The sequence below is a fragment of the Aspergillus candidus genome (assembly GCF_002847045.1).
Source record: "Aspergillus candidus strain CBS 102.13 unplaced genomic scaffold BDW47scaffold_4, whole genome shotgun sequence".
In the NCBI taxonomy this organism is placed as follows: domain Eukaryota; kingdom Fungi; phylum Ascomycota; class Eurotiomycetes; order Eurotiales; family Aspergillaceae; genus Aspergillus; species Aspergillus candidus.
The window spans coordinates 1-11,486 of NW_020194009.1; the positions used below are offsets into that span (position 1 = coordinate 1).

The 11,486-nt window shown below is 52.4% G+C and overlaps 1 protein-coding gene across 1 annotated transcript; it reads right to left on the reverse strand.

Annotated features, from left to right (window-relative positions):
* Nucleotides 1-156: 156 nt before the first annotated feature.
* BDW47DRAFT_122475 (DNA-binding E3 ubiquitin-protein ligase SNT2) lies at nt 157-5,390 on the reverse strand (the record flags this gene model as incomplete). Its single annotated transcript, XM_024815842.1, has 3 exons — nt 157-3,976; nt 4,046-4,529; nt 4,613-5,390. 3 exons carry the CDS (start codon nt 5,388-5,390, stop codon nt 157-159), a joined length of 5,082 nt encoding a protein of 1,693 aa, XP_024675432.1.
* Between the last annotated feature and the right edge of the window lie 6,096 nt (nt 5,391-11,486).

Here is an 11,486-nt window from a genome sequence, read left to right on the forward strand (position 1 = left end):
AGGGGGAGAAAAAGATGAGAGCGCGGGATTTAGTAAGGAAAAAAAAAAAAAAAAAGAAAAGAAAAGAAATTTATCATACATCTCCGGATTAGTCGGATTATTCTAAGCAACAGGGAAAAAAGAAAGAAGATAAGACACGTGCTTCAACAATACCGCTCACGAAAGAAGGTTTTTCAACGATGGACTAGCACTGGCCCCGGATCCCCCACTGGGCGCAGTGGTGCCAGGATGCCGACCAATACTCATCGGGCCTGCCGGGCCGCCATCCTCTAGTTTGGTAGGGGGCGTCATCCCTCGGGGGTCGATGCGCGCTTGCGAGACCGGTGGAGACCGCGTCGGCGCGTTGAGAACCCGGTCCACGGAATAAACACGCGGCGGTCCACCGTTCAAAGCACTGAGCGAGTGCTGAGGGGAGTGCCGCACCATTGTTGCCTGCACATCCGGTGGAGACGCTGACGGCGGATACGGTCGAGGCCCCGCCGAATGGGAGATGCGGGGCGACGGCATAGCCACCGGCCCGTAGGGGCTTTGATGCGTGGCATAAGCTTGGTGTGGAGGTGGTGGATGTGCCGCGGTGGAGAAATGTGGCAGAGAAGCATGGCGGGGAGGGCTCGGCTGATATCCATTGAGATGGTGCGCTGGCGCTGGTGGGACACCACCACGGTAACCAGGAGCCGGCATGCCATTGCGCAATTTGTTGTCTCCGAAGTCACTCGGCCGTTGCTCGTATCCGGGGTACCACTCCGGTCTACCGTGAGATGGGCCAATCGGTTGCGGGAGAGTTTGCGGGGGGTGGGCATGGGAACCGAACGGATGGCTGGGATATTCAGGAAGTCGAGGAGCGGGCAAGACCGGTCGCGGGGCCGAGTAGGGAGACGGTCGAGGTTCCGGAGATGGCTGGGGCGGCGCCGTGACCTTTTTGAGATGGCATTTGTGACATTCGTACATGGGCTGTCCCAGTGCATCGGCGGGGCTGTAATCCCCGTTCAGCTTGGCGAGGGGATGCTGCGAAGGGTTGCGATGGAGGTACGGTGGGCTTCCGCCGATCCCGTTCAGCAGAGGCGCTCTGTGATCAAGCATTCCGGCCCGCCGCGAGTTCTCGATGGGCCACCATCGGGGGCTGTAGGCGGTGGTACAGCGAGCACACTTCCTGGTCACGTCCGCGCCGGGGGTGGGAAGCGCGGTCTGACTCTCGGTATCGATCATCATCGGATCCGGAGCACCATCGGGGGATGTTCTCGCATTCTTGACATCATCTCTCGTGGTCGTAGCTAGCGTGGCGGTGCCATTGACGGTGGAAGTCCGCTTGTGTCCGGAAGACGACGCATTTTGGTGTGAATGCACCGCTCGCCGGGTGGCTCGACTTAGGGACGTGTCCGCTTGCTTGTAGGTTTCCGCAAACCGCTTGAGGGCGTTGGTGCCCTTCTCCTCGGTCGGTTCACCGATGGCATGGACGCGCGACGAGACCGAGTGGTGGGGACACCAGATACCCGCCGCGGCCACGCCTGTCTCCTCCCCGAGCCGCACGCTTTGGACGGTATCTTTTCTCGAATTTTTGACCGGGGTGATGTCAAACCCGAATGGGTATTGCGCTTGATACGCACAGCCCACATGGAATCGAGCGTTGCATCCGCTGAAATGGCACGGCACGCATGCACCTTTGTTGGACTTGCAGATCTTGCACGTCTCACGGAATCGGTCCATGGGGATTTGAGCAAACCCTTCAGCAGGCTCTAGTTCTTTCGAGTTGCCAAACTTGATCTCTGGCGTCCAAACCGCACACATAACATGGACCCAGTTATTCCCAGCGGTCCTTTTCAGCGGTTCTCGGGGACCGATCGGCTTTCCCACGGCCTCCTGCCGCTGACGGTAGAGTTTGATGGCCTCGTTGACCATCTCCTTCTCTAGACGCTCCTTCTCGCGGTCTCGTTCCGACTTCTTGCGGTGCGTGGACTTCGGGGCTTCCATCAGCTCGTGCTCAGTCCAGGCGACCGGACATAGAACGCATTCGTAGCAAGTCGAGATCATCGGGTTTCGATCGTTGGAGCACATGTCGCACAGCCACTTGGCACAGTTCCTCTCCGGGCTCACACCGTAGCAGCTCCGGTGGACGGTCAGGCGACAGTCCCGGCAAGACAGGTGCTGATCCCCCAAGGGCTCCATCTGGTTGCAGATGGCACAGGGCAGTGTCTTGGCCCGGGGGGGATCCGGAACAATCGGCGGTGGAGGCCCGGAGGGCTTCTCTGGCGGGGGCTTCTTCTTCGGCGCCGGTTCCACCGACGTGGCCGTCGAGGTTGCTGCACTGTCTTTCTCAGGAGCACTTCGCTTTTTCTTATTAGGTTCCTGCTGCTGTGGCTGTTGCTGCTGCTGTTGCTGTTGCACTTGAGGGTTCACGTTCACCGGAACTCCGATTGATGCGGCGGTTGCGGCCGTGGCACTGTTGATGCTGATCGGGGTCTCGGTGGAAACGAGAAGCTGCGTCAAAAGCTCCTCGTCGACGCGCCGACGCCATGATTTGTTACCGCTCTGCGCGATCTTCTTGGCCACCTCGTCCACGCTTTCCCACTGAATCCCATATTTCCGCCACAGCAACGCACAGCGCAAGCAAAGGGCGACATTGAGAGGTGGCCCTTTGTCCTTCTTTGATGAGGGTTCGCTCGGTGTCGTCGTACCGGGCGGTATCCCGGGGGCACGTCTCCACTGCCGCGACGACCGCGTGGAACAGAATTTGCACTGGAACCCACGCTTAATCGCGGCGGCTTTGTCGTTGTCGTATGCGGAGTCGTCGTTATCGTCGGCCACGTCATCCACAAGCTTCGCGGAGCTGTGCCGCCGGGCTTCCTTCTTGCCTCGCCGTCCTTCGTAGTTGCCCCATATTTGTCGCCCGCGGGGCGACTTCTTCCACATGTAATAGAATCGCACGATCTGATAATGGGGCACCGTTCCGACGTGTCTAGACACATACCGCAGTTCCGACCCGTACTTCGCAACGCCCTGTTCAAACGCTTTCACCTCCTCGGGACGCAAATAGGGTTCTTTGAGATCTTTGTGCTTGTGGACCTGCTTGAGCTTCGCGAGGGCGGCGTCGGCGTTGAAGCTGTTGGAGTAGAGAAGTTCCAGAGCTTTATCCAAGAAGTTGGTGGAGTAATCCTCCACCCCCAAGCTCGGTGCCAGTGCCTTGGCCCGTGTCATGTACTCGTCCATGAACTTTTCTCGGTCCTCCGGGCTGAGATCCGCACCCGGCGCATCGTCCTCCCCGCGGGACGGGATCTGGGATGCCGTGGGCATCTTGAACAATAGCTCAGCGGTGCGAGTGGGCTTGCCGTTGATGAGGACAGGCTCGTCCTCGCCTCGTCGAATGAAACCGGGGGGTTCATCCATGACCCAGTTCGGCCGATTTGCCTTTTCCTTCTTGGCCGCTTCAATCGCCGCAAGAGCCTCCTTGGACAGCCTGGAATCCTTGCGGTTTCCGGAGCTTCGCATATATTTCTTCTTGATATCGAGCGGCTTGACGTACTCCACCGGGCGACCGTGCCAAGGGACAACGACCGCCTGGTGCCGAGGCCCCAACCGGGAGCTGGCGCGCGGATAGATCCGGTCATCGTAATCCAGCGCATCCTCGACTCGGCAGTGGATGCCCAGGTAGCGATACGGCCACATCCGGGCCTGGGCAGTCTGCTCCTCGGTAGCGGGGTGAACAGCCTCTTCCTGGACCGGGACCGGAGTGCTGGCAGCCGTGCCGTTGACCGCCGCTTTTGGATCCTCCTCCTCTTCTTCAACGACCTCTTCTTCGGGCTCTGGCGGCTGACTTTCCCCGAGAATCGGAGTATTTCGGGCCTCCAGCTTGCGCTCCTGGGCCCGGCTGCATGCCGCGCAGGCCCAAGCAAACCCTCGGGCGGGCTTCTTCGTTAGCACGGGTCGCACGCAGTACATGTGGTACGTATCATGGCACACCGCGCAGTCCACGGAATCGGTGCTACGATGATGTTAGCAACAAACACAGCCTCGCGTGCTTTGGGTTCAGGCATTTAAAAAACATCCGTACCTGGCCGCATACAAGCTACAGCGCTTGCAAGTCTTCACCGCACTCGTCAACTCCTTGCGTCTCCCAATTTCCACCAGGACGAATTTCCATCGCTCATCGAGAACCTTCTTGACATTGCCGGGGACGTTGATTACTTTCTTCGTCGGAATGACATCGTAGTAGCGGTGGATGTATCGATCAAACATCTTGTCGAACCAGAAGCTATCCCGGGTCTTGCGGTACTCTTCGAGGTCTCCGATCTCGGAGAGGTGCGATATTTGACATTTCCCACGGAGTGACGACAGAGGGCATGTGTCGGAATGCATGGAGGCGAAGACCAACCGCGTGTCGGCCACCTTGCGTTGGATGTCACGTGGCCGATAGTACCAGTTGACACGCAACGCCTCGATCGGGCCCGAGGGGCGGTCCTTGGAGGGCAGAAACTCCATGATCCGCGCCAAGTAATATGGCTCGCCAGGCGGCTCACAGATGAGGTATACGTGGTCTAAATCACTTAGCAACTTCATCATACGAGAATGCAGTGGGGTAAAAAAGAAAACAGAACAGAAAAATCAGAATACAACGTACCATTCAGGGCAAACGTGGTGCCATCATCCGCCGTTATCATGCCGTTTTTTAAACGCGCACCGCCCTTCTCAAAGGAGAGCATATTCGAGTCGCTCTGTGCGGGGGGCGCGCTGGGGGCCGTGGTGAAAATCTTTTTCGCGACGCTCCCATTTGCAGAGGCTGAGGGGGTGGAGCTGGCGGGCTGTTTGCGTTTTCGCGAATTCGACGAGGTGCTGCCCTCTTCCCCTTTGGCGGAAAATGAAGAAGTCCCAGGGATGGAATCTTTAGCGGTGGGGGATGAAGTGGCCCCGTTCACCGCCGGTAGGCTTTTTCGGGAATTGGAGGACGGCGTTGCTTTTTCGCCCTCCGGTTTGGAGCCGTTGACGGGGGCGTTCGCCGCCGTCCCGGAAGCAGTGCGCTTCGCGGATTTGGAGGAGGGTTGAGCCACCTCCAGGTCCATGTCGATGTCGCGATCTTCCGCGTAGTTGGGGCGGGGGGCCGCGTTCCGACCTCTCGACCGGGTGCCATAGGGCGCCGGCGTGGTGGAGGAACTCGGCGGCTCGGTAGCCGCTGCCTCTGAAGGCGTGGCGCTGACCGTCATAGGTTGGGACGTTGGTTCATTTACGGTGGTGGAGGGGGCCTCCTGAGTCGTGGATGAATCGGCCGAACCCATCCGCGACGACTGGCCAGGGGTGGGCATGCGACGTTGACCCGCGGCGGCTGTGCTGGAGGGAGACAAGCTGGGCTTCACGTGGTTGTGCGACAGCTTTTGCTGGGGAGGTGACCTATCCGTGGCCATGACCAACCCGCAAGCGCGTAGAAAAAATGAAAATAAAATAAAATAAAAACAGAAGAGGGAAACGAATCCAACCGACGATGAGAGGGGGGGAGACCAGTTACGAAGCACCTCCGAAGTAGGATGTGTGTGGCTCACAAGATGGCGGGAACACCAAAACCGCCTCGGACGGGGGAGATGCAAAGGTCAGCAACGGGCCGTGACGGGTGAGCGATCCCTCATCAGAATTGGGAATTCACAGGTGGGTTGAGAAGATATCGGGAGGCATTCACCCAAGGAACTCAAGGGATAAGAAGAACACCAAAATGGTCGAAAGGCAAAAAGGGAAAATCAATACCTGTGGCGGCACAGTCCCTCTGGAGTTACAATGTGGCCCACAGGAATGATAGTTCTTCCCGTTGTCTCTTCTCTGTCGCGTGTCTTGGTGCGATAATAATTTTTCTCTCTCTTGAATTGCAGATTCCCTCAAAAGTGCGAAAGAGTCAATGCTGTCGTAATCCCAGAAGGGTCCAGAGGGCACAGGAGGAACAGGAGATATCAAGATCGACAACCTTCCGGAAATGACAAGAACAAATGACTAGAGAGAAGGGGGACAAGCCTTTAGCGGCAAATGCAGCGGATAACAGGGCGGAAACCCGAGATGGGCGGACCGCAGCAGACAGAAGGTGTGGCGGTGGGGGAGAGAAATAGAAGGAGGGAGAGAGTGGGGGGAGGGAAAAACAGGACGAAGAGATGAAGAAGGAAGAAGGAGAAAAATAGGAAGGAGATGAAGAAGTGAAAAGCGAAGAGAAGAGAAGAGAAAGAAGAAAATCGCGGCGGTGGAAGCAAAACAAGAGTCAAACCACTGGGCCTGTCGGGGGAGAAAGGGTGTGGGCTCTCGTGGGGGGAGTGCAGGAACGATGATTTGAAGACTAAACTAAACTGGTCATTGGAATGGAAGAAGAAAAGGTGAGGAGCCAGTCAGATGGAGCTAGGAAGTTCAGGCGTATAGTAAGTAAGTCAGGGAAATGTAGATGGGGTCTGGTCGTAATGGTCGTTGGGGAAGGTGGATGATAGATCCAGGTTCCCCCTCAAAACCCAAAAACGTATCTATCTATCGGAAGGATTTTGAGATGATAGACCACGAGGAAGCAAGGAGGATCAAAAGGGCAGCTTGGGAACTTGGAGGATTGACCCGATATGGATGGTTGGATGGTTGGGAGTGGAGAGGTGAAGGGAAAGATCTGGATGGGGAGAATTCGAAGAAGAAGAAGAAGAAGACGAAAAGGAAGAAAGGTGAAGGGGGGAGAGTAAGAAAAGAAGAAGAGGAAGAAGACGACGAAGAGAAGAGAGGAAGAAGAGAAGAAGAGAGAGAGAGAGGGTTGAAGAAGAAGAGATGAGAAGAATCAGGAAGACCGTCTAGGATGCCGACCAGTCCACGTCCTCGTCGCCCCTAGTCCCGATGGGTTAATATGACGGATCCTCCACCAAGAAGACCAGAGACAATTACTTCTGACTTACATACTACAATCATCCATTACGGTCTGCTTCCCCTTGGTTCCCAATGGGCTGGATCTCCAAGGTTGAGAGGCTCTCTTGGTACTGGGTTAGGCTGACTCCTGCAGCGGTACGGAGAACAATGAGGATTCTTCTACCTTTCTTTCCATTCGTATTATCAGTTTTTTTTTTTTTTTTATTATTATTGATATTATTGATATTATTCTTTCCTTTTCGTACTGTCTACCATAAGTACGGACTCCCTTGCTCTACAACTCATCCACACTTCTCCCCTGTTGGATGATCTACGTAGTTATGGTTTAGTGGAAATGCTAAGGTTTGGGTTTTAATACTGGCCGGGGTTGGTCGTTAAGAAGGGGGAAGAGGGGGAGGGGAGTGGAAGATGGGGGGATTCGCGATTGTGTGGGCCGCACACCCGATGCGAAGAATGACGATGCGTATCGAATATCGACAATATTGGGGACAAGGGAGAGGGAGGGGGGAGGAACCGCAAAGGAAGGAGCTCCATTTATGGATGAATGGTGGACGGTGGAGGGGGCAAAATGGGGGTCGATATCTGGTAGGGGGGATGCCAGGAACATGGGAATGATAAATGGAAAGTACTAAGCGGATTGGAATGCTCAATACGCTCCATTGGATTATTTAAGGTGTGCTCGAAGATCGTCCATTAATGTCCGAAAGGAAGACAATTTAAGTATTGAGATGAGACGAGAAAAGAGAGAAAAAAAAGAGAAAAGAAGGAAAAGAGGGAAATCCTCACCCAACCAGGTTTGTCATGAGATCAGGAAACCAAATCAAAAGAAACAGAGAGAGAGAATGGACACACGAAGATTGATTAGCTTGTGGCAGGAATTTTGTCACGTAGGGCAGCGTTATGCGCGTTGGATCGGAAATCCATAACGCCAAGTCTCCTCCAAATGACCATGGAACATTATTTACTTTGGCTGAGCTTTTTGACAACCCACTCACAAGTCTAAGATAATAGATAGATTGCCTTTACAGAGAATCGTACGACTTGTATACTCCTTCTCGATTGACATCTACGACGAACACGGTCATCATTCGAAAATGTACCTCGATAACTAGTGGTACCACATAATTCCCATTCGGAGATACTTCGACACTAAGATACGGCTGCGCCAGTCATGTCGGAAATCGTATATTTCCATCGTTCTCTTTCATGCTCACTTTCCCCTTATAGCTATACTCGAGTCTTCTTATAGAAACAACCAACTTCAAAGATCACAACCTTCAATATGAAAGGATTGCGTGGCAGAAAGACAAGGCAACTAGGGTCATGACAGACATTGGCTGATGTAATGTAATACCACCGATGCAACAGCTGTCAATGATTTTAGCCATTTGATAATAATGTTCAATGATATAAGGTAACGATCATAGCGAGAAACAGAAAGATATATGTATTAAGTATTACGAGGAAACAGTCCAATCTGATGCATGTTTATGTGGAAAGCGGTTCTGTACGACTGCATCCGATCTGGACGGGATGGAAGGAATGATATTATGCCAGCCTGGGGATGGAAAAATGCACTGAAAATGGAAAGGTTCCAAGCTGAGAACAACTGAAAAGTCAGACTCGGTTCCATGCATCACACCCTATAAAGGAGGAAAGCGACTAATATTCAAAAACAAGTGGGGAAATCCTGGGAAAAGAAAAAAAAGAAAATGGGAAAATGGGAAAATGGGAAAAAAGGAAAAAAGAAAAAAGAAAAGGGAGCAACAGGGCGCGAGCCATGGACAGGTTAACTTAACTAACCCTTCCTTGACCTACAGAATACTAAACGAACTAAGAGACTAGTGGATGATTAGAGGCTACACAGTAGATCTTGAGGTGGGCAATCCAATCCACCCTCGGTGACCTGGCAGGTTGGGAGTGGTGGTTGCTTTTTTATGCAACTTCATATCATTCATACCTCACAAGAGGGAGACCGGGGATGAGGATGGATTTCCAGGGTAATTAGATTGAGCTAGAACCGATGACCATAATTTTTGAGTTTACCAGTGGAGAGCGATTAAGGTGAGTGATAAGAGAGAGAGAGAGAATCGAACAAACCCTGTGATGACAGACTAGGGGTCTCCCCGCGAGGGCGGGACCTTACCGTTTCGAGTCGGAGTGCCTTGGCCATCACACTGGTCTCACTCACCAGGATAATACAATATAATATCGCTTCCATGATAAAGCCCCAAGGTGAATTTCTCACCAGATCTAAGCAATCACTGACATATACTGGGTAGTAGGTGGTAAATACCAGGAGTCAGGTTAGCTGCTTTCTGCCCATCCCAGCAACAAATCAGACTAAACAACTGTCATGTTGCATCACTTATTCCATGCCCCAAGCTATCCATCCCATGTTTGAGCGCACTTACGTACCTTGGTTGGGTACTGCTGCGACGAGGATCATATACCGCTGTTCATGTTGGCCAATGGCGGTGAAATGGGTCTCTACCTCCGCTGCCCATGATTTGCTGCTCCGCTCCTTGACTCTTTAGTAGAAAGTCGCCACTGCGCATTCCCACTGCACTGCTTTAGTCTGCCTCGTTGACAAACCAGCAATCCTGTCCGCTCAATCCGGGCTCGGGATCGGACTGGCGATACTTGTGTTCATGGTTCGATCATGACCGACCTTTCCTTTACCTTGGCCTCCAGATTCAGTGTCTTTGCTGCTGTACAAATCCGGTGTTTAACTCGCTTCTATCTCGGCAAGGCAAAATTCCAACTCTAAAAAAAATAAAAATAAAAAAACCGTCGAATCACGACGAGACCGATAGCTTATGCCAATGATTACTCCCGTTTTAATAATGCTAAGTCCATTACTACCTACCTAGATACCGAGTAAGTCTCTACGACAATAACCATCAGCCTCACCGATATCCCATTAAGACAGCCTCGAGTGGCAGTGTATACTGTAAATTAGCAACTTGAAACACCACACGATCTAATAAGCTTACGGGCCTGAAAGACTACCGGGGAGGGGGAGGGTGATAGCGTGGTTTTGATTTCCCACCCATGTTTGGCGAAGCGCGCGGGAAAAAAAAATAAAAGATCCTCTATATCAAACCGGCGAACAAAGAAAACGCGACCAACATTGGGAGCCTGCATGTTAAGAGTCGCATCCGTGACGAGATCGAAACATGCTTTTGTCTAGAGTGGATTAAGGTGTGAAACTGTGGGAATTTTGAGTATTCCTTGATCGAAATGTCAGCCCACAGCCCGAGACAATCCTACATATTGAAGAAAATGAATGACTGAGGGAGTGACAATCTTCAAGCTATAATGTCCGTTGGATTGGGTGGATCTCCCGCGGCAAGTAATCAATTTCTATTCTATTCCTTTTTTTTTCTTGGTTCCCCGCCCTTGGAGAGGGAAAATTTTTTTAAAGAAACAACAAAAAGGACGGCACCGTTCCCGCCCAAAGAGGATTATTACTTTTAATGGTCACTGTCGCCGAGGCATCCGTCTTTGGAATTCAAGATACTGTAACTTGTTTAAAAACTCCAGATTCTTCTCCGATTTCTATTTTCAGGATCTACCCAGGTTCAAGTTCACTAATTCAGCGAACTAGCAAGTTGGATGTGAGGGACAGACGAGCCTTTTTGCGTCAAGGGGTCAAGGGTCAAGGGTCAATGGCCAATGTCAACAGGAACTTTGTCATCCACTCGTGTTTTCGGGCGCAGCAGTATCCTACCTACTTAGGCAGGTGGATAGTCCACGTCAGGTGACCTGGTGGATATTAGCTGGCAAGTCTGAATAAATACTACAAAGTTGAATTATTACTATATCTTCTCTTCCATCCTGAATTGTGGGTGTCCTAGCTGTTGATTTCATTATGATTATTGTTGGTTATGTTGGGGTAGGGTACAGTGGGTGGAAGCGTTTTCTTCGATAACCCTTGCTCATGGACAACGAAATAGATATGCAGACGGAAAGGAGAAGCGTGGCAGACAGGACCTCTCATGTCTAATTCCCAGAGTCTAGTACAGGATTGACGGTCGTCCGCCTTGCCGGATCAAAGGATGACTCTGTGGCGACTCTAAGCCTATTAGAGTATCCTCCATGCATGTAGTACCTTCAAGACACTAACAAGTCGTCATCTGCTCGGTCGCCATATCCAGGATGACAAGGTTAGGTCAAAAGGTACTTACTCGTGATGTTTGCATTAATTCCTCACCTCCTCCGTAGTCCGTAATATGTACACACCCGAACCAGGTAAATTAGTAGTGGGAGACCGTCAACAAATTAGGCAGGTTAGGCAGACCACTGAACCAAGGCGGATCAGCAGGACTCCGATTAGCGGACGATGAGACGATCCAGGAACGTTTCCGCCAGCCGGATGGTTTGCAGGGTTTGCATCCGGATTTGCATCGTGCAGGGTTGTCCCAGGCCTGAGGCAGGCCTGCCCACGCCCGCTCTCGTTGCCTGAGGCCACAAGCCCGTCTGCCTGGTCTGCCTCCAGGCTGGTTGCTGCAGCTTCCCGAAACGGGCGCAACGCGCCCGCGTTTACCTCGGTCTTGATGAGGGAAAAGAAGGAGAACGAGAAAAAGGAAAAAGAAGAAAAAATATAAAGGGAAAAAATTCAAGAG